This window comes from Musca autumnalis, unplaced genomic scaffold (genome assembly GCF_047663935.1).
Source record: "Musca autumnalis isolate F117 unplaced genomic scaffold, ASM4766393v1 scaffold_1, whole genome shotgun sequence".
Taxonomy (NCBI): domain Eukaryota; kingdom Metazoa; phylum Arthropoda; class Insecta; order Diptera; family Muscidae; genus Musca; species Musca autumnalis.
In genome coordinates, this window is record NW_027411644.1 from 58,768,015 (window position 1) to 58,791,232 (window position 23,218).

Below are 23,218 nucleotides of genomic sequence, written 5' to 3' on the forward strand. Positions count from 1 at the left end.
CTAATAAAAAGATTTCAGAATCACATTTGAATTAGGTCGAATTTTGTCGTTAGTCATTTACCAGTAGTGCGGTTCTCTAACTCATTTTTTGAGTTACCGACAATTGTCGGTAAAATTAAAATGCTTATAATTTAGGTAATTAACGATGTTTGTCGGTAAGTTAGCGACGAATAAATAATAGTCGTAAAGTTCTACCGATAGCAAGAGCGTTGTCAACTTTAGCTGTGTTCCTTTACTTACCTGAGGTTACCATTTGTACCATTTGTTACCATTTTTAACCTGCAAAGCGTTCCTTAGCCCCGAAAAGTGGCAAAACTGGAAGCAATTTTTAAGAGAGTGAGAGTGGAGAGAGAGCGAAAATGGATTTCTCTTCTAACACAGGCTACCAGCAAAATTTCTGCAGGTAAAAAATGGCAGAATTGATTTTTCGACTTTTGTTTGACGATTATTTCACAATGAAGAAGAAAATCGACGAAAACAGAAGAAAAAGTCGAACGCTGACAAAACTAAATTAAAAACTGTGAAATAAAAGACGAAAATTGATTTTTTATGTTTCTTTTTGAAATTGCTGCCAGATCTACCATTTTTCCGTTCCTTTACTTTTCTGGTAAAATGTTCATGAGAGAGCAATTTTGACACTTTTCTCTTTTACCACCCTTACCATTAAAAAAGTATAGGAACAAAGCTTTTTATTTGAACTTTTCATTCATAATTTTGCGTTTTAATTTTACCGATTTTTGTCGGTAACTCAAAAAATGTGTTAGAGAATCGCATTACAGATATGACTTAAGCAAGAATGCCATGCTTCTTATGTGTCGAGGCCTTAATTATTTTTAAATTGGCCCATGGCAGAACTACCAGGTAGTGGTATCACACCAGCTGATCGAATATGAAAAGTCAAATCCCTTTATAAAAAATATTTTTGTTGTAATTTCCCCAACAACATAAAGAAAGTTTTGACATAACATATTCAAAATTTTACGATGCCACTACCTGGGTAATTCTGCCATGAATTGGCCATAGAATTGTAAAATGGCTTTCACTGGAAATCAAATGTAAACGCTAGTAAAGTGGCTTCAATTGCAAAGCAAATAAATAAATAAATTGTTCAATAAAACACCCCCCAATGGAAAGGATATTCACCACTATAGACATTTCACGCTCACAACAACTTGGCAGCACCTTCCATTAAACATATGTTTGAGGCTATGTCAAATTTGACACTTGTTTAAGGTTAGAAACGATTGAATAATAATTCTTCCGTAAATATTTCTGTATTTCGAAATTATTCTATAAAATCTATTAATTGGCAATAACTTACAAATAATTATTTATAGAGTGAGCAACTGTTTATAGCCCCCCCATCACCTGCTAGACTCACGAAACATGGCCAAGTATTTAGCACAGATTATTGTTTTAGGGACACAGGCTATTGGAAAGGCCTTTGCGAAAGCTCTCAGACAGGAGATAGCCGCTTCACAAGAGGCCGCTCGTCGAGCCGGTGGTGGTCGTCAGGGTGAAAAGAGGGCTGAAGCCAATGCTAGAACTGGTAAGTATGGAATAACTTTGATGTTCTTCAGGAAATAATTAAACAATTTGTCTCTTTATTCCCAAGGCATGACACTGGAAGAAGCAAAACAAATCTTAAACGTAGAAGACTTGAAAAATCTGGAAGAAATTACCAAAAAATATGAACATTTATTTGCGGCAAACGACAAATCCAAAGGTGGCTCTTTTTATCTGCAATCCAAAGTTTTTCGTGCTAAAGAACGTATAGATCAGGAGATAAAAGAGACTCTGAAAACAGCAAAACCATCAGCGTCAGACGATGCGTCGTCGTCATCAACGGGGCCGGCGGATAAACAACGATGAGTTGTCATCCACAATTGTTTGTGGTTGATGCGGAGTACCTATAGAGTGTTTAGATATTGTTATAGATCAATAGCCAGACGTTTAAAAATATGCTTTAGTTTTAATAAAAGTGTTTTATATTTTTAATCTTTTAAATTGTTATTAAATGCGAAAAAAGAAACTGAAATGAAGACACAACTATGTAGCTAAGTAAGCTTAAATTCTGTCGCATGTATCATTTTTGTAAGGGATGTTGATAATGTCCTTGCAACAAACGAAACTTGGGAAGAACTGTGTTAAATATTTGTCCAATTCTTCCACTTTTCATATGTGTAAATAAGGTTCCTTCTTCTTTAATATAAATGCAATGAAGAAAAATAATTATAAAAATAGTTTTTTTGTTAGAATGAATTTAGTTACAATGTAATTAATGATGCCTAAATAATCAGAGGAAATTAAATTTATGTTAATGATTATGTTTCGTTGTAAATTTTCCCGAAAAAAATATTGCATTATAAAATGACAATGGGTGGTAGTCTTACGATATGGCCTTTTGGTATGCTATACGGAAACCTTCTGGCCTTCAACAATATCAAATTGTGGTATACTATCAAGAGATCTTTCGGCCATCTAAGAAAAGACTTTAGATCTTCTGTGGATCTGACCATTTATTAGACTTGGCAGACTGACTTGGCCTACGATTAAAAGAACTTGTGGTCATCTATGGGAAGTCTCCCTGGAATCTATTAGATTATGAGGGTTATTCTGAACGTAAATTCCCCGTAAATTGTCACTCTCTTCTTTAAGTGGAAACGGCTGAAAGACAATCAACCCAATCATGAATATAAACTCCCAGTGAGTTTTCTCACCTTCCCCCTTAAATTGAAACGACAGAAAGACAAAACTCACGGTGAGTTGACATTCATGATTATCCTGAATTTTCACGGGGAATTTTTGTTCAGAATAACCCCCTATATTTTGGCATTCTATTGGAACCCGTCAGGCCTCTTATTAGAAAAACTGCTGGCCTTCTAATAGAAGACCCTCAGATCCATTATAAGAAGACCATTTGAGGAAATTCTTTCAAAAAAGACCTTCTGGGGTGGGATTCTCTAAGGCATTTTTTTGATAATCGACAACAATCAGTAAAATTAAATAGCAAAGTTATGAATGAAAAGTATGAACAAAAGTTGGAAACACTGTTGCAATCGATAGGAATATGCGACTTTATTTTAGTTGCTAACTTACCTACAAATTTTGTTAATTAATTAATTTGACCGACTAGTATATTACCAAAAAATGCGCTAGAGAATCCCACTACTAGTCTTACTTACTTAGCTGGCCCATTACAGAACATACCAAAAGAGGACCTCGTGTCAGTTAAAGTCATTTTACAAAGCCGGATGAGCTTTGCGGGGATACCAAATTCAGACATGCCTTGGAATACCTTTGAACGCAGCGCTCTGTCGAAGGCTGCTTTATAATCGACAAAAAGGTGGTAGGTGTCGATCTGCAGGGTAAATATCTGGTCAATGGTGGACTTGCCAGGTCTTAAGCCGCATTGGTATGGTCCAATTATCTCCTTGACCATAGGCTTTAGTCGTTCGCACAATATCCCTGACACGATCTTGTAGGCAATAGGGAGTAGACTTATGCCCCTATAGTTAGAGCATACAGTCTTATCTCCCTTCTTGTGGACGGGGCACAGGATACTCAGATTCCAATCGTCGGGTACTCGTTCTTCCTGCCAGATGGTGCTAACTAGCTGATGAATACAGCGTGTTGCCTCCGGTTTTGAACAGCTCGGCTGGTAAGCCATCGGCTCCTGCTGCCTCATTATTCTTCAGCCGACTTATTGCTGTCTTTACCTCATCTTGGCTGGGCGGTATACATTCAATACCATCTTCTGGGATTGTGTCTGTGGTATCTTCGTCGTCTTCGCTGCTATTGGATACCAACAGTTTTGAAAAATGTTCTTTCCATATCATGAGTACACTATCTGTATCAGTTACCAAATTACCTTGCTGGTCTCTACAGGAGGATGTGCCTGTACCAAAGCCATCAGTTTGATGCTTGACTCTTTGGTAGAATTTTCGGACTTCATTCTGGCTCCTGTACATCTCGATTTTTTCACACTCCCGCTTTTCCATCTCTCTCTTTTTCCTGCGGAAAAGACGTTTCTTCTCTCTCCATTTCTCCCTGTATCTTCTCGTGCGCTACGCGTTGCTACGGATTGTAAAGTAGCCCTATATGCCGCATTTTTCTCTTCGGGGCAGCACGACACTCCTGATCATACCATGGATTCCTTGGTGGATGTCTCTGGTATCCAAGTATGGATTTTGCGGCTGTTTGCATGGAGTGGCCAATGCTTTGCCATTGCGCTGAAATGTTATCGGGATGAGGAGTGCTTTGATTCAGCAATTGGGCTAGTTGAGTGGAATATGCTGTGACTATCTGTTGTGATTGCATCTTACCGATGTCTAACTTTCGTGTTGTGTCTGTTCGTACTTTGTTTGCTACGTTTAAGCGGCTGCGTACCTTTGCTGCAACAAGGTAGTGGTCCAAATCACTGTTTGCGCCTCGGAACGATTGTACATCCAACACGCTCGATGAATGTCTTCCATCTATCACAACATGATCAATTTGATTTCTTGTTTTCTGATCTGGAGACAGCCAGGTGCCCTTATGAATATCGAGATGATTAAATCTGGTACTGCTAACTACCATGTTTTTTGCAGCTGCAAAGTCTATCAGCCTCATACCATTGTCAGATGTTTCACTGTGGAGACTGAATATTCCGACTGTTGGGCCAAAGATATTCTCCTTTCCAATTTTGGCATTAACCCAGATATGCCCAAGGCTTGATAGTGATCATGATAATTTTTTACACATTTTTTTGATGTTTTCCTCTCAAAAATTAAAATTTTCTAGCTATATCCTTGAGGTCAGAAATAAAAACGGTACCTTGATAAAGCTGACATGTCATGAAAACAAGAATTTTGTGTGTCCTATATATAGGACATTGGGCATATCTGGGTTAAAATCGCCCAGAATGATTTTAATGTCATGGGCAGGGCAACGGTAATATGTTTCTTCTAAGCGCTCGTAAAATATATCTTTGGTCTGTTTGTCCTTTTCTTCAGTGGGAGCATGAGCGCAAATAAAGCTGATGTTGAAGAATTTAGCTTTTATTCGAATTGCAGCAAGTCTTTCATTCACTGGGGTGAAGCTTGATACCAGATGTTTTAGCCTCCGACTAACTACGAATCCGCAACCAAACTCATGCTTTACGTCATGGCAGCTATAATACAGTGCGTCGTGTTTAGGTGTTGTTGTGACGCCTTTCCCATTCCATCGTACTATACTTTTCAAGTATATCTGCCAATGCACCTTCTCTATAAAGAGTGCGAGTTCATAGTAGGCTGCTTTTTCTAGGGGAGGGTTACTAACCCGACGCCCAATCCCAAGTTTTTAACGTTCTTATGGGCGAACGCGTGGCACATGTTAGCTCACTACCTTTAACGGGTGTTAAAGGCAGTCCCCCAGGTGACATCACGGGGAGGTCAGTGTCCACTTGAGATGAAAGAGGGAACAAGATAAATCCTGGGCTTTGCCATGTTAAAACCGGTCAGGACCGTTCCTTGGTATCGTCCATCCCCTACGTCAAATTTCCGTCATTCTACCGATATTCGTCTCTAAAATTTTTGTATCGATAACTTTGAGTTACATAATAGCACTTTCGGTATTTCAACCGAACATTATCGTTAATTAACAATATCGGTTCGGTAGAAAAAAAAAAGTTACAGAATCCCACTACTGGTCTTTTATTAAGGGGCTACTTTGATCCTCTATTTGAAGACCTTCTGTTAGAAGGCTTGTTGGTCTTCTGTTGAAGGACATTCGTTTCTTATATGAGAATAACTTCTAATCCTATTTTAGAAGACCTTCTGTAGTGCGATTCTCTAACACATTTTTTGAGTTACCGGCAAAAATCGGTAAAATTAAAATACTTATAATTTCGGTAATTAACGATAATATTCGGTAAGTTAGCGACCAATAAAAAGTAGTCGTAAATTTCTACCGACAGTAACAGTGTTGTCAAAAATAATTTATGCTTTTCATTCATAATTTTGCGTTTTAATTTTACCGACATTTGTTGTTAACTCAAAAAATGAGTTAGAGAATCGCACTACTGGTCTTCCATTAAAGGAATTTGTTATCTTCGATAAGCAGTCCCCCTGGTAGGTTTTACGTGAGAAGACCTCCTTGCTGGTCTTATACTAGAAGACCTGTTGGCCTTCCACTTGAAGATGTTCTGTAGTGGGATTCTGTAACTCATTTTTGCCATTACCGACATAAATCGGTAAAATTAAATCGCAAAATTATGACTAAAAACATAAAGAAAAGTTGGCATCACTGTTTGTGTCGGTAGAGGCTAGCGACTACTTTTTATTCATTGTTAACTTACCGAAAAATTTCGTTAATTATCGAAATTATAAGCATTTTAATTTTACCGACAATTATCGATAACAGCAAAAATGAGTTACAGAATCCCACTACTGGTCTTATGTGGGAAGACTTCCTAGACATTTGGGAGGCATTCTGTTCTTCTAGGAGAATAACTACTGGCCCTCTTTTAGAAGACCTTTATTCTTTTACTACATGATATTCTGGTCCTCTTTTAGAATACCTTTTTTCTACTAGAAGACCTATTGGTCTTGTACTGTAAGATTTTCTGGTCTTCTATGACAAGAAGATAATTCGCGAAGGACGTAACCGATTAGGTCCAAACTTTGTTGTTGTTGTTGTAACAGTGTTTTTGTTATGTTTATTTGTTCGTTCCTCTGTTCAATCTGGCTCTGGGTCTATCTCCAGTTCAAGAAAAGTGGCTGCTTCGATGGGATGTAGCAGGTACTGCAACGAAAGCATCTCATTGTGTTGCTTTATCCAAGCAGGTACTGCAACGAAAGCATCTCATTGTGTTGCTTTACAGGAAGAATTTTTGCCTCCTCATGTAGATGGTCCACTGAAGATTTGAGGAGGCACCCTGTCGCTGTTCTCAGGGCGGCATTCTGGCAAGTTTGAATCTTTTTCCAGTTCGAATCACACAATCTCGGGGACCAGACTGGAGCCGCATAGCTTACCACAGACCGACCTATTGCGTTATACGTGGCCAACAAGGTTTCTTTATTTGCACCCCAAGTGCTGCCGGCTAGGGACTTGAGGACCTTGTTCCTACTTTTCAGTTTGTCGCAGATAGCTGTGTCGTGTGCGCACGACTTGAATTTAGTGTCGAATGTGACCCCTAGAATTTTAGGGCAGTTTGTGGTCGGAATTCTGCTACCGTCGACCACGACATTCAACTCACGTCCAAACTGCCCTGTCCATGTGGTGAACAGAGTTGCTGTTGATTTTGTGGCGGAAATCTGCATATTCCTCAAATGGAAAAAGGTGGTTAGATCGGTTAAATAGTTGTTCAGTCTCTCACAGATGTCATCAGAATAGGTACCCGACGCCAGGATCGTGCAATCATCCGCATACGTCACGATCTCAATGCCGCCTGGAGGGGGTGGAATACAGGAGAGGTAGAGGTTAAACAGTTCCGGAGATATCACCCCACCTTGGGGAACTCCCTGTTTCACTCTACGGGGTTTGGACTTCTTGTTCCTGAATTCCACGTACGACTGGCGTCCACACATATAGTTGACTATCCAACGTTTCAAGCTTGGCCGGAGGGTTGTCTGCTCAATGTCCTCAAACAGCGTGGAGTGCCTGACTGTGTCAAAGGCTTTTGATAAGTCAAGTGCCACCATCACTGTTCTATCGCACGGCCGTCTCTGGTTGAGCCGTTTACAGATATATGTATGTGGTAATGGCGTGCAGCGCTGTTGTCGTGCTATGCTGCTTACGGAATCCATGTTGATGATCGGCAACTTAATAGCTATTTCTGATACTGAGGAGGAGCAAGGCCTCCAGTGTCTTTGCTACGGGCGACAAAAGCGAAATCGGTCTGTACGATTCACTTTTGCTGGCATCCATCCTTGGCTTCCGTAGTGGGACCACCCTGCCCATTTTCCAGACTTCGGGAACAACGAGGGTGGCTAGCGACAAGTTGAAGACTTTCGTGAGATACTCGACTCCCGGCTCATCCAGCTGCTTCAACATTACCATGGAGATTCCATCAGGGCCCAACGCTTTGGATGATTTAGCGTTCCTGATGGCACTGGCAACATCATCCATTGTAAATTGTGGTGGTTCATCCTCGGCAGGAAGAGATCTGATGCGACGTAATACTCTTCTCTTCGCCCTGCCACTCTCGGGATGCTCGACAAACTGTCGATTGAAATTACTTGCGCACCTCTTCGGGTCAGTCAACGTAACGTCGCCAAACGTGACTGAGGTCCTATCTTCCCTTCTTCCAGGGTTCGAGACTGACTTAACCGTTGCCCACAATTAACCTATACCGGCTCCAATGTTGCAGCTCTTCAGATGATTTAACCATTTGTTCCGCTTATGCTCGCCGACCAGCCTGTTAACTTCCAGTGTCAGCTCCCTGACTCTGGGGTCATTGGGGTTGATACGACGAAGCTCATCACGCTCATTTGCTAATCCCGTCGCCTCTGCTGGGAAATTTGGTCTTACTTCGGGTATTCGACCAGCAGGGATATGGCGAGCGGCTGCAGCAGTGATGATGTCCCGGAACGTCCTTTCCGCTACCCGAACATCAGAAGGATTGGGCAATTCTCTGAAGCGGTGATTGGTGAACTCTCTGAAACTCGGCCAATCAGCTTTTTTATGATTGACGAACGTGCGGCGTTCAGAGGTGATGAAGTCGGGTGGTCTGCTAATGGAGACGATTATGGGGAGATGGTCTGATCCAAGGGAAATGACGGGTTGCCTGGTAACGTCATTTGTCAGACCAGGTGACACGATGGTTATGGCAGGCGAACTGTGACACTCTCCTCTAATTCTGGTAGGGGCGTCCTCATTGACCGTGCAAAACGTAGAGCTATCAATCTGCTCAGCCAGCGCTGTACCTCTCTGGTCGTTTCCGAGGGCCGAATGCCACATCTCATGATGCGCATTAAAATCCCCCAGGACCAGACGATTATGACCTTGCAAGAGCGGGCTAATGTCAGGTCTATAATCAGGGATACAGCTATTTCTCGGCGGGATGTATACATTCAGCAACTCTATCTCGGCAGCTCCACACCTGACTGCTACCCCCATACATTCCATGTACGTGTCATTAGAGACAGGCTCAAGCGAGTAGGTCTGTATTGGACAGACTGGTGCAATAGGAAAGCCAATCCCCCACCTCCACTTCTGGTGCGATCTTTCCTCAGAACATTGTAACCATCACAATGCTCTAAGCTGTGGTTGTTGTTCAGCTTGGTTTCCTGCACCGCCGCGACCTTGATGTTCTTCCGACTCATAAAATCTACTATCTCCTCGATCTTACCTCGGAGTCCATTGCAGTTCAATTGCAAAAAGGCTGCATTTTCGGGGATTGGGACAACAACGGCTGGTGTTAAAGGCTGCGTGTGCGGTTGTTGTCGAGGGGACTGCGGGGGAGTTTCGTAATCAGACGACGAGGGAGTCTCGTAATCCGACGACGACTCACTGGGGACTGTGTTCACACAGCACGCAGCAACATAGTCCCTGTCGTAGTCCCTCACGTGGACGAGTCCAGAGCAACCACTTAGATGCACCCACTCCTGACATCTATTGCATCTCACCGAAGGCTGGATATGGGTGAAGATGCGGATGTGACAAACTGAGCACAGATATATTGGTCCTGGGTTTTCCTCCGTCCCGGCTCGGACCAATAGAATTCGGAGCAGGCATTCCGGGATATGCTGCTCCCAATACAGAAAAACGAAACAAATACGAACATGTACACATTGAGGTGGCAGCCGCTGGCCGGAACATTGGTTTTGTGTTGTTCCGGGTCAATCCGGTACGAAAGAACCCGCTGCCGTGGGATTGTCCAAACTTTGTGGATTGTTGTTGTTTTTTTAATCATATGATGGCGGTAATTCTGATCGAAAATTCCCCGTGAGTTTTGTCTTTTCGCCGTTTCAGCTTAAAAGAAAAAGTGAGGAACTCTCAGGGAATTTACGTTCAGAATAACCCTCCAGTTCGAGGGTAGTTGAGCCAAAACTAATCTGGTTTATAGTGACAGCTCACGATCTGCATAGATGGGGAGATGTATTCCGAGAATCGCATTCGCACGACAGTTGTTTGTGGCTTCTGCGACTACGTCTTGTTGTTGTTGTTGTAACAGTGTTTTTTTTATTATGTTTGTATGTTCGTTCTTATGTTTAATCTGGCTCTGGGTCTATCTCCAGTTCCAGGAAAATGGCTGCTTCGATGGGATGTAGCCACAGACCCACTGGAGATAGATGAGTAGGTTTGGCGATAGATTTCCGCCCAATACGAATTTAAGCGACTGCAATATCCCTAGCGTAGTTGAGCCAAAACTAATCTGGTTTGTCGTGGCAGCTGACGCTCCTCAGCTGCGATAGATGAGGGATGTACTCCGACGACTTTATTCACACTATATTTGCTTAAGGCCTTAGCAACTGCATCCGTGTGAATGCTATTCAAACCTGTTTGATATGCTTGTTGATCTAGGGGTTCTTTCCTGTATCGTTAGACCTCTCCCTCTAGAGCGTGGATATCCTTTCAGATGTGCCTGAATTTGTCGGACCTATCCACAAGATGGTGATTGGGATGACTCTCACGGTAACATCCAAGCAAATACTGCAACGAAAGCATCTCATTGTGTTGCTTTACTGGAAAAATCTTTGCCTCCTCATGTAGATGGTCCACTGAAGTCTTGAGGAGGCACCCTGTCGGTATCCTCAGGGCGGCATTCTGACAGGTTTGAATTTTTTTCCAATTCGTATCACATAATCTCGGGGTCCAGACTAGGGCAGTTTGTGGTCGGAATTCTGCTACCGTCGACCACGACATTCAACTCACGTCCAAACTGCGCTGTCCATGTGGTGAACAGAATGGCTGTTGATTTTGCGGCGGAAATCTGCATATTCCTCGAATGGAAAAAGGTGGTTAGATCGGTTAAATAGTTGTTCAGTCTCTCACAGATGTCATGAGGATAGGTACCTGACGCCAGGATCGTGCAATCATCCACATACGTTACGATCCCGATGCCGTCTGGAGGGGGCGGAATACAGGAGAAGTAGAGGTTAAACAGTTCCGGAGAAATCACCCCACCTTGGGAAACTCCCTGTTTCACGCTACGGGGTTTGGACTTCTTGTTCCTGAATTCCACGTACGACTGGCGTCCTCACATATGTATTATTGACTATCCAACTTTTCAAGCTTGGCCGGAGGGCTGTCTGCTCAATCCGGCCAAGCTTGTCTTTGTCAATGTTTGCTGTTCTAGGGGTTCTCTCTTCTAACGTTGGACCACTCTCTCTCTCTAGATCATGAAGATCCCTCCTGACATGCCAGGGTGGAGGAGTCGTATACAATATCTAATGATTAGTAAGTACGAACGAGAGCATGCCATAGTGTTATCGTACTAGAAAAATGTACGTCTCCACATGAAGATGGTCCATTATTGACATGGGGATGTACTCTGTTGCCGTTCTCAGTACGGGGTTTGTATATTTGTCCTTCGTGTTGCACTTATGTTCGCATATGGTAAACAAGGTTTCTTTATCTGCCCTCCAAGTGCTGCCGGCTAGAGACTTGAGGACCTTTTTCTTACAATTAGCTTGTGGCAGATAGCTGTGACATGCGCGGACGATGTAAAGGTGTTTTTGAATATGACACTAGAATCTTGGAGTAGTGGTCGGAATTCTGCTACTGTCGACCAGGACATTCAGTTCAGTGTTTATCTATCTAGTCCATGTGGTGAACAGAGTAGTAAGATCGATTAAATAGGAGTTCAGACTTTTACAAATGACATTGCCGAAGGTACACGCAAACTCTTTCAATGCCGTCTTGAGGGGCTGGGATACAAGAAAGGTAGAGGTGAAATATCACCTCACCTTGTGGAACTTCCTGTTTCACTCTCGACTTATTGTTCCTGGCGCCCTACATATAATCAATCAAGCAAAATTTCCAATTTGGCCGGAGAATAATATACTCAATGTCCCCAAACATCGCGGAATGCTTTACAAGCCCCTTTTGATAAGACGAGCGTCACATCTTCGTCCGATCACATGGCGTGTTTCGGTTCAAGCCCTAAACACATCCAACGTTTGAGTAAAGCTGGACGTCATTTCTGATAGAATTAAGAAAAATCGTTGCTAAGTTTATAAATCCTGACATAATAGTCCAAAACTTTTAAAAAATCCTACGGTGACCAAGAAAATTGACTGGTGGACGTGGTGACGTGTCACTGATGTTCGCCCAATCTTTGTGTCTCAACATTAATCAAAACTTTAATCAAGTTTCAAGGTGGAGAATATCGGACAACTACTTCCGTCACCTCTCTCACAAAAGTTCAACAGTTTCACTTAGGTATGTGCAGCTGAAGGTCCGTTCGAGGATTGTTTGAAAATTTAAATCAAATGTATTCCTCGTGATTCAGATTACAATGATATAATCTTTTTCTTGGGCAAGTCCATACTTCTTGATATAATGGCCCAAGACTCTAAAAAATCTTACGGTGACCAACTAAAATGGCTGGTTCAACGATAACTATCGAAATAATGGTGATAAGCATTTCTATTGCGTAGACGTTATACGATCTATCCAAAGACGAAAGTCTCAATTCACACAGGTTGAGGGTATACAAATGTCTGACGGTAATGTCAAGAGATACTTTTTAAATGTTTCTATGAGAAAAGTTCTTGGTCTTCTCCTAGTGGTCTCTGAAAAGATCTTCTAGAAGATCTTCTATTATAAATTCTTTTTCTCATTTTATAATGAAAACCCTATTGGTCTTCTGTTAGAAGACCTCCAAGTCTTCTTATCTTCTACTATATGATCTCCTATTAGAAGGCTTTTTGATTCTTGGTCTGTTGTAATTGCATCCTTACCTTTCAAATACTTCGAAAATATTTCCTTAAATTTTACAGTTAAAAAAAATTACTAAAAAATTTATTAATTTATTTTCTTTTTTTATGGAAAAAATATAATAATTTAGTAAAACAAAAACAAATATTGGCATGATCTATAAACAGACATACACAAATATTACTAATATTACAAAATCAATTATTTTTCAATTATTATTTATATTAAACTATTATAAAAATCTTTCCTTTACATAAATATTATTATTTCTATAAAATTATTTATTATATTTCAATACTATTTTTTTAATTAAAAGCCAAATTCAATTTATTTAATTTATATAAGAATTTTTAAAAGTTATTTTTTTACAATATTTTTAAAATATTTTACAATGAACAAGAAAATAATTCGTAATTTATGGCTAATTGGAAACAAATACATGGGAACTTGGCTAAAATGAAAACGCTGTTTACTTTTAAAATAACGAATTATAAATTCTTCATATCAGAATACGAATTTTTAATTTTTTCTATCATCTTGAGATGATAAAACAGATGAAAAAGTGCTGCCAAGTTCGACTGTTATTCTCTTGTTTTTGTTCTGCTTCCAAATATTGGTCAGTTATTTTTACAAAATGTTTCTTTATTGATATTTACGATATTTACAATTAAAGGTCACTCAAATCCCTCACTTGACGGAGCTCAAGCTTCTCTTCTGCATCACTTCCGCTCCACTGGGCATTAACAAAATCCCGGATTTGTGTGTTCAATAACACAACGTTTGCAATATTTCTTCACCGCTCTATAACCCTCAATGGATATTTGACAATCTTGAATGTTCAGCTGCTGTAGGCCTCGACAATAGTAGGCTATGCATTGGACACCACGATCTGTGATCATATCACAATTGCGTAAACTCAACTTTTTCAAATTTGGACAACTTTCAGCCAACGCCCGGAGGCCGGCATCGCTAACATCACACTTGCCAATGTCAAGAGCTCTAAGGCGGGGGCAGGAACGTGCCAACACTGTAATAGAATCATCACTGACCGCCTCGCAACCACGAGCATTTAAGTAACGCAACTTATAGCATCGTCGTGCTATAACTTTAAGGCCAGCATCTGAAACACGATCACATTTCGCCACAGAAAGGTAACGCAGCACTGCGCCCAATTTGGCCAATTCATAGAGGCCAAAATCGGTGATATTTACACAATCGGAGACACTTAGCTCTTTTAGAGCTATGCAAAAACTTGGCACAAATTTGAGCCCTGCATCTGTAAGAAGAGAGAAGGGGAATAAATTAGAATCGTTCGGAATGATTTTTGGTGAGGTTAAGGTAAACAATTGATCAATTACATATTTAATTTAATTATTTTCTTTTTTTTAGATGTGGATAATTTATCTAAGCAATGTGCATAATTTTATCCTCTCCTCACCTGTAATTTGTATGCAGCGTCTTAGATAAAGATAAACCAATTGAGGGCAATTTTTCACAACAATCTTAAGGCCCACATCATCTATGGCAGTGCAATCGGTCAAGTCCAAATATTGCAGCAGTAATCTTCGTGGTGGTTCAAGATTTGGATTTGGTGTTATGGTATTGATTTGGGTGCAACCTGCAAAGCAAACAAAATAATAAAAAAAACATGTATTACCCTTCTTTCAGCCGCTTAATCTGCTGCCCTACACTCACCTGTCACATCTAAATGCTGAACATTTGTACATTTGGTTAGAACATCGATAAGGGCCTGATTTGAGACATTGACACACATCTGCAGCTGTAAATGTGTTAGCTCAGGGCAACGGCGGGTCAACAACTGCAATCCCTTATCCGATATGCGGCAACCTTCGGCCAACATTACCCTCTCTACTTCAGGACACGACCCGTTTCTTGTCTGACCACACAATTGGCGAAACATCATTTTCAAAGCTTTGTCGCCATTTAAATGCTCCCCCTTCAGCGATATAACTTTCCATAGCACGGGACGCCATGCCAGCTGCTCAAAACGCCGACACACCCTCGCCAAATTACACAACTCACAACTATCGAACCATTGAAATATCTTCAGAATAGCTTCATCCGGTAAACGATCAAAATAGGGTCCCGAACGTAAGGGTCCCTTTTTCGACCATGGTGGTGGACCGGTTTCAACATGACGTCGTACTATTGCCGCCGCCGCTGACATTGCAGCTGGTGGTGGATGATGGACAATTCCATGGGTGGTAATCGTATTCGGATGATGACCCGTCGGTGAAGGTGATACCAATGTAGCATAACCTTGATCAAGACTAGGTGAAAATCGCCCCAAATTACATAGGCCATCCGAAAGACTTTTCACTTTGGTATGATGATAACGTTGATCCAAAGCCAAATTCGACGATGATGAGGTGTTATTATTCGAACTGGAAAAGTTATCCGAAAGACGATTTGATGAACTGAAGGCGTTGGCGGGAGAATTAGTGCGATTCAGCAGGTAACGATCTGAACCGGATGTTTCGCTGGGACTGGAGGCACGATGATGTATTAGGTGGGGATCTGAAATGGACAAGAGGGGGAAGAGCGTTATACGATTCTGGCGAAATGGATAGATTAGATAATCTTCGATTTGGACAATGTGGGTAATGTATCTGAATTATTTAAGTAATTGAGATAATGTATCTATATATTTCAGATAACGCTGATAAAGGATTAAAACTATTACAAATGACGTGGATAATGTATCTCAGTAAATTATTAGAGTATCTATGCCTTTAAGATAAGTTTGATAATATATATATATATACGCCATTTAATCATCGCGGATAATGTATGTTTGCAACAAATTTAACGCGGATAAGGTATTTATGACATTCATTTAACACAGATAATTCATATATGCCATTCATTTAAAGCGGATAATGCATCTATGGCATTTATATATGGCGGATAATATCTGCATCGATATGATATTTATATAAGACGGATTATGCATCTGTGCCACTAATATAAGGTGGGTAATATATCAGATTCATTTATATATCGTGGACAATGTATCTGTGACATTTGTATATCGCGGATAATGTTTGTAGCGATTTTTATTACACGGGTAATATGCCTGTCCCATTTATTTAATTCCGACAACGAATCTGACACGTTTATAAAACGCGGATATTGCATCTATTTTATTTAATTAACGCGGATAATGTATCTGCGACATTTATATATCGCGGATAATGTATCTGAGACTTTTATGTATCGCGGATAAATATCTATGCCATTTAGTTAATGCGGAAAATTTATCTTCGACATTTATATATCGCGGATAATGTATCTACGACATTTAATTAACGCGGATAATGTATCTACGATATTTATATAACGCGGATAATTTTTGTAGCGACTTGTATTACTCGGATAATGCATCTATCCAAATTATTGAACGCGGATAATGTATCTATGTCATTTAATTAAGAAGGATAATGTTTGTATAGATTTCTATTACAAGAATAATGTATCTATCCCATTTATATAAGGCGGATAATGCATCTGTGACATTTATATATCGCGGATAATGCATATATGTCATTTAATTAACGCGGATAGTGCATCTGTGATATTTATATATCGCGGATAATGTATCTAAGCCATTTAAATTAAGTGGATAATGTATCTGTGAAATTTATATAACGCGGATAATGTTTGTAGTGACTTGTAGTACACGAATAATGTATCTGTGTACTTAAATTAACGCGGATAATGTATCTGTGATATTTATATATAGCGGATAATGTATCTATGGCATTTAATTAAAGTGGATAATGTATCTGCGACATTTATATATCGCGGATAATGTATCTATGTCAGTTAATTAAGGCGGATAACGAATCTGTGTACTTTAATTAACGCGGATAATGCATCTGTGACATTTATATATTGCGGATAATGTATCTATGTCACTTAAGTTACGCAGATAATGTATCTTAAACATTAATATAACGCGGATAATGTTTGTAGTGACTTATAGTACACAGATAATGTATCTATGTACTTTAATTAACGCGGATAATGTATCTGCGAGATTTATATATCGCGGATAATATATCTATGTCAGTTAATTAAGGCGGATAATGAATCTGTGTACCCTTATTAACGCGGATAATGCATCTGTTACATTTATATATCGCGGATGATGTATCTATTCCACTTATTTAACGCGGATAATGTATTTTCGACATTAATATAACGCGGATAATGTTTGTAGTGACTTATAGTACACAGATAATGTATCTATGTATCTGTGACATTTATATATCGCGGATAATGTATGTATGCCATTTAATTTACGCGGATTATGTATCTGCTGCATTTATATAACGCGGATAATTTTTGTAGCGACTTCTATTAATTGGATAATGCATCTATCCCAATTATTGAATGCGGATAATGTATCTGCGACATTTATGTATCGCGGATAATGTATATATGTCATTTAATTAAACGGGGTAATGTATCTTCGATATTTATATAAGGCGGATAATGTTTGTAGTGACTTATAGTACACAGAAAATGTGTCTATCCCGACATTTATATCTTCGACATTTATATATCGCGGATAATGTATCTATGACATTTAATTAACGCGGATAATTTTTGTAGCGACTTGTATTACTCGGATAATGCATCTATCCAAATTATTGAACGCGGATAATGTATCTATGTCATTTAATTAAGAAGGATAATGTTTGTATCGATTTCTATTACAAGGATAATGTATCTATCCCATTTACATAAGGCGGATAATGCATCTGTGACATTTATATATCGCGGATAATGCATATATGTCATTTAATTAACGCGGATAGTGCATCTGTGATATTTATATATCGCGGATAATGTATCTATGTCAGTTAAATTAAGTGGATAATGTATCTGTGAAATTTATATAACGCGGATAATGTTTGTAGTGACTTGTAGTACACGGATAATGTATCTGTGTACTTAAATTAACGCGGATAATGTATCTGTGATATTTATATATAGCGGATAATGTATCTATGGCATTTAATTAAAGTGGATAATGTATCTGCGACATTTATATATCGCGGATAATGTATCTATGTCAGTTAATTAAGCGGATAACGAATCTGTGTACTTTAATTAACGCGGATAATGCATCTGTGACATTTATATATCGCGGATAATGTATCTATGCTATTTAATTAACACTGATAATGCACCTGTGACATTTATATATCACGGATAATGTATCTATGCTATTTAATTAACGCGGATAATGTATCTGCGATATTTATATATCGCGGATAATATATCTATGTCAGTTAATTAAGGCGCATAATGAATCTGTGTACTTTAATTAACGTGGATAATGCATCTGTGACGTTTATATATCGCGGATAATGTATATATGCCACTTAAGTAACGCAGATAATGTATCTTAAACATTAATATAACGGGGATAATGTTTGTAGTGACTTATAGTACACAGATAATGTATCTATGTACTTTAATTAACGCGGATAATGTATCTGCGAGATTTATATATCGCGGATAATATATCTATGTCAGTTAATTAAGGCGGATAATGAATCTGTGTACCTTAATTAACGCGGATAATGCATCTGTGACATTTATATATCGCGGATGATGTATCTATTCCACTTATTTAACGCGGATAATGTATCTTCGACATTAATATAACGCGGATAATGTTTGTAGTGACTTATAGTACACAGATAATGTATCTATGTATCTGTGACATTTATATATCGCGGATAATGTATGTATGCCATTTACACGGATTATGTATCTGCTGCATTTATATAACGCGGATAATTTTTGTAGCGACTTCTATTAATTGGATAATGCATCTATCCCAATTATTGAACGCGGATAATGTATCTGCGACATTTATGTATCGCGGATAATGTATATATGTCATTTAATTAAACGGGGTAATGTATCTTCGATATTTATATAAGGCGGATAATGTTTGTAGTGACTTATAATACATAGATAATGTGTCTATGTACTTTAATTAACGCGGATAATGCATCTGTGATATTTATATGTCGTGAATAATGAATATGTGCGATTTATTTAAAGTGGATAATGTATCTGCGAATTTATGTAACGCGGATAATGTTTGTGGTGACTTATAGTGTACGGATAATGTATCTGTCCAGTTTAATTAAAGGGGATAATGCATTTGTGATATTTATATATCGCGGATAATGTATCTATGGCATTTAATTAACGCGGATAATGTATCTTCGACATTTATATAACGCGGATAATGTTTGTAGTGACTTATAGTACACAGATAATGTGTCTATCCCGACATTTATATCTTCGACATTTATATATCGCGGATAATGTATCTATGACATTTAATTAACGCGGATAATGTATCTACGATATTTATATAACGCGGATAATTTTTGTAGCGACTTGTATTACTCGGATAATGCATCTATCCAAATTATTGAACGCGGATAATGTATCTATGTCATTTAATTAAGAAGGATAATGTTTGTATCGATTTCTATTACAAGGATAATGTATCTATCCCATTTATATAAGGCGGATAATGCATCTGTGACATTTATATATCGCGGATAATGCATATATGTCATTTAATTAACGCGGATAGTGCATCTGTGATATTTATATATCGCGGATAATGTATCTAAGCCATTTAAATTAAGTGGATAATGTATCTGTGAAATTTATATAACGCGGATAATGTTTGTAGTGACTTGTAGTACACGGATAATGTATCTGTGTACTTAAATTAACGCGGATAATGTATCTGCGATATTTATATATAGCGGATAATGTATCTATGGCATTTAATTAAAGTGGATAATGTATCTGCGACATTTATATATCGCGGATAATGTATCTATGTCAGTTAATTAAGGCGGATAACGAATCTGTGTACTTTAATTAACGCGGATAATGCATCTGTGACATTTATATATCGCGGATAATGTATCTATGCTATTTAATTAACACTGATAATGCACCTGTGACATTTATATATCACGGATAATGTATCTATGCTATTTAATTAACGCGGATAATGTATCTGCGATATTTATATATCGCGGATAATATATCTATGTCAGTTAATTAAGGCGGATAATGAATCTGTGTACTTTAATTAACGCGGATAATACATCTGTGACGTTTATATATCGCGGATAATGTATCTATGCCACTTAAGTAACGCAGATAATGTATCTTAAACATTAATATAACGCGGATAATGTTTGTAGTGACTTATAGTACACAGATAATGTATCTATGTACTTTAATTAACGCGGATAATGTATCTGCGAGATTTATATATCGCGGATAATATATCTATGTCAGTTAATTAAGGCGGATAATGAATCTGTGTACCTTAATTAACGCGGATAATGCATCTGTGACATTTATATATCGCGAATGATGTATCTATTCCACTTATTTAACGCGGATAATGTACCTTCGACATTAATATAACGCGGATAATGTTTGTAGTGACTTACAGTACACAGATAATGTATCTATGTATCTGTGACATTTATATATCGCGGATAATGTATGTATGCCATTTAATTTATGCGGATTATGTATCTGCTGCATTTATATAACGCGGATAATTTTTGTAGCGACTTCTATTAATTGGATAATGCATCTATCCCAATTATTGAACGCGGATAATGTATCTGCGACATTTATGTATCGCGGATAATGTATATATGTCATTTAATTAAACGGGGTAATGTATCTTCGATATTTATATAAGGCGGATAATGTTTGTAGTGACTTATAATACATAGATAATGTGTCTATGTACTTTAATTAACGCGGATAATGCATCTGTGATATTTATATGTCGTGAATAATGAATATGTGCGATTTATTTAAAGTGGATAATGTATCTGCGAAATTTATGTAACGCGGATAATGTTTGTGGTGACATATAGTGTACGGATAATGTATCTGTCCAATTTAATTAAAGAGGATAATGCATCTGTGATATTTATATATCGCGGATAATGTATCTATGGCATTTAATTAACGCGGATAATGTATCTTCGACATTTATATAACGCGGATAATGTTTGTAGTGACTTATAATACACAGATAATGTGTCTATCCCGTTCATTTAACCCGAATAATCCATCTATGACATTTACATTAAACGAATAATGGATTTATAAGATTTTTATAACACGGTTAAGATATTTATATTACGCGATTATGTTTTTATGACATTTTTATAGCGCGGATAATGACATTTATATGACGCTGTTAAAGTGTCTATGAAATATATGTTAAGCTGACAACGTATTTTTGCCTTATAACACGGATAATGTATCTATGATTTTTATATAATACGGATAATGTATCAACGACTTAGTAATAACACGAATATTGTATCTATGCCAATTATATACCACGGATAATGCACCTATACCGTTTATAAATTGCTGATAATGCTGGTACGTCATTTCTATAGCTCGTATAATTTATCTATCCTCTTCGACAGTCATTTAGAATCTTTCGATAGTATATCAAAATCACACGGATAACGTGGTTAATGGATATATGTTATTTATAGAATTTATCTCTCTGTTATACTCACCTTGCAATCGCTCATTGTCATCACTAAAATTACACATGCTCCTCAGGCCATCCTCGAGATAATAACGTTCACTTTGATAATTGCTAGCCTCCGAACCGAGAGGTAAACCCCGTATGGCACTTCCTAAATACAATGATTCCATTTTCTTTTCCAAATAATATTGTGAATTGCGTCCCGTTCCATTGGTGTTCGCCGTGTTAGCCGTACTGGCCCTACCACCTTGATGACGTAACAAACGATTTGTATTGGATTGTGGGCCCACACCCGGTGTGGCATCACTGGAATCTTCAGTGTCACCACTATTACTGTGTAACACATAGGCACTGGGACCGCGTTCATGGCGTCCATATTGCATTAAATGTTCCAGGGCCAAAAAGTTACGTTGCTGTTGTTGGCTGGCGGAATTTCCGACCGTCGTCGTTGCATTGGGTGGTAGGCATAAATTGGCACGTTGTTGCTGTTGTACTGTACGCCCCACAGATGCGGAGGAGGGTAACACCCCAGCAGCATTACCATTCATGTTATGACCTCGACTTGTGCGCAACTCAAAAGTGGCTGCTTTATGTTGTATCGGTTGTATCGGCGGGTGATCCAAAGAACTTTGTGACGAAGATCTTGAAAGATTGTACAGCTGATTTGGTTGTGGGGCCACCGTTTGGTTTGAGTTATTGTTGTTGTTCGAATTGTTGGGATTTCCATTGGTGTTTGTTGGTTCGACCAAACCATCAACTATGTCTTCGCTGGGACCATTGGCATCGCTGTGGTAGATGGGTTCGTTGTCGGTGTCAATGCTGAGATTAGGTGATTTGCGTGACATTTGATAGACTTGGGGATCCAAGGGGCTTGAACTCAAGGGGTGATGAAATGTGGGTTGATGTAGGCCATTTAAGGTGTCCATAACAGCAGCACTGTTGCGACCCAGCGAGGCCAGTGGACACTCAAGGCTGGTTGGTGCCTGTGCGCGTCTTGCCGTTTGGTGTGACATAATGCACTGTGGCAAAATTGCTAGACCCCGTTTGAGGTGTAATGCCTAGTGATGATGATGACGATGTTGTTGTGGTTATTTTGCTTATTGCTGGCCACTTAAGCTGACTCTAAGCCATTGCATGTATCTAAAATAGGAGAAAGAGAGGGAGACGTTACAAAATTACAATTTATAACCATTAATTGTTTAACAAAAGACGCTTAAGCTATGTTCCATGGAAAATTAAGAACCCTAACATTTAATACCTAGTCTATCCCTACGCCGCACAGACACTTCCCGCAACTGCATAAAGCATTTTCATGCATTCCTTCCATCTCTTCTTTCACATAAGTAGTCAAGGAGACAACATTGTCAAACAATCGTTTACAAATTTATTTCCAGCATTTATCCTGACTTAAGTCCCTCACATTTCTAGCCTGTTGGCTGGCTGGATGGCTGGCTGTCTGCCTGGCAATCTGATGTTGTTGTTGTTGTCTTCTTAAGATACCAACTCATAAATATATAAAAAGATACTCTGTGGTTTCTAGCCAGACTAATACTAGTGATCACCACCAATGCATGTACGCACACACATGCACATCCATACACTTCCTAGTAATGCATCAGGCAATAAGGAAACAATATATTGTATCGATATCACTTTTGACACTTTCCAACGACAGCTTTACTAAAAACAAGATCTTAAACGAATTCACATATGTATGTACGTATGTGTGTGTGAGCGCGTAACTGCATCTTTGTATCGCCA

The 23,218-nt window shown here is 38.8% G+C and overlaps 2 protein-coding genes across 3 annotated transcripts in view; one reads left to right on the forward strand and one right to left on the reverse strand.

The window, feature by feature from the left end:
* The first annotated feature begins 1,212 nt into the window (after nt 1-1,212).
* On the forward strand, nt 1,213-1,998 carry blp (mitochondrial import inner membrane translocase subunit Tim16). Its single transcript, XM_073963506.1, has 3 exons — nt 1,213-1,262; nt 1,338-1,549; nt 1,616-1,998. Exons 2-3 carry the CDS (start codon nt 1,387-1,389, stop codon nt 1,870-1,872), a joined length of 420 nt encoding a protein of 139 aa, XP_073819607.1. The 5' UTR covers nt 1,213-1,262; nt 1,338-1,386; the 3' UTR covers nt 1,873-1,998.
* An 11,221-nt stretch (nt 1,999-13,219) lies between these two features.
* Nucleotides 13,220-23,218, reverse strand: part of Fbxl7 (F-box and leucine-rich repeat protein 7) — a 183,701-nt gene continuing 173,702 nt past the window's right edge. The window contains exons 3-6 of one of the 2 annotated variants that reach the window (XM_073975667.1): nt 21,486-22,597; nt 14,542-15,384; nt 14,285-14,464; nt 13,220-14,122 (exon numbers count right to left, since the gene is read on the reverse strand). In XM_073975667.1, the coding sequence (XP_073831768.1) occupies nt 13,587-14,122; nt 14,285-14,464; nt 14,542-15,384; nt 21,486-22,470 (2,544 nt within the window). In that variant the 5' untranslated portion in view covers nt 22,471-22,597 and the 3' untranslated portion in view covers nt 13,220-13,586. The remainder of the gene's footprint in view (nt 14,123-14,284; nt 14,465-14,541; nt 15,385-21,485; nt 22,598-23,218) is intronic. The other variant, XM_073975672.1, reaches the window with a different exon arrangement.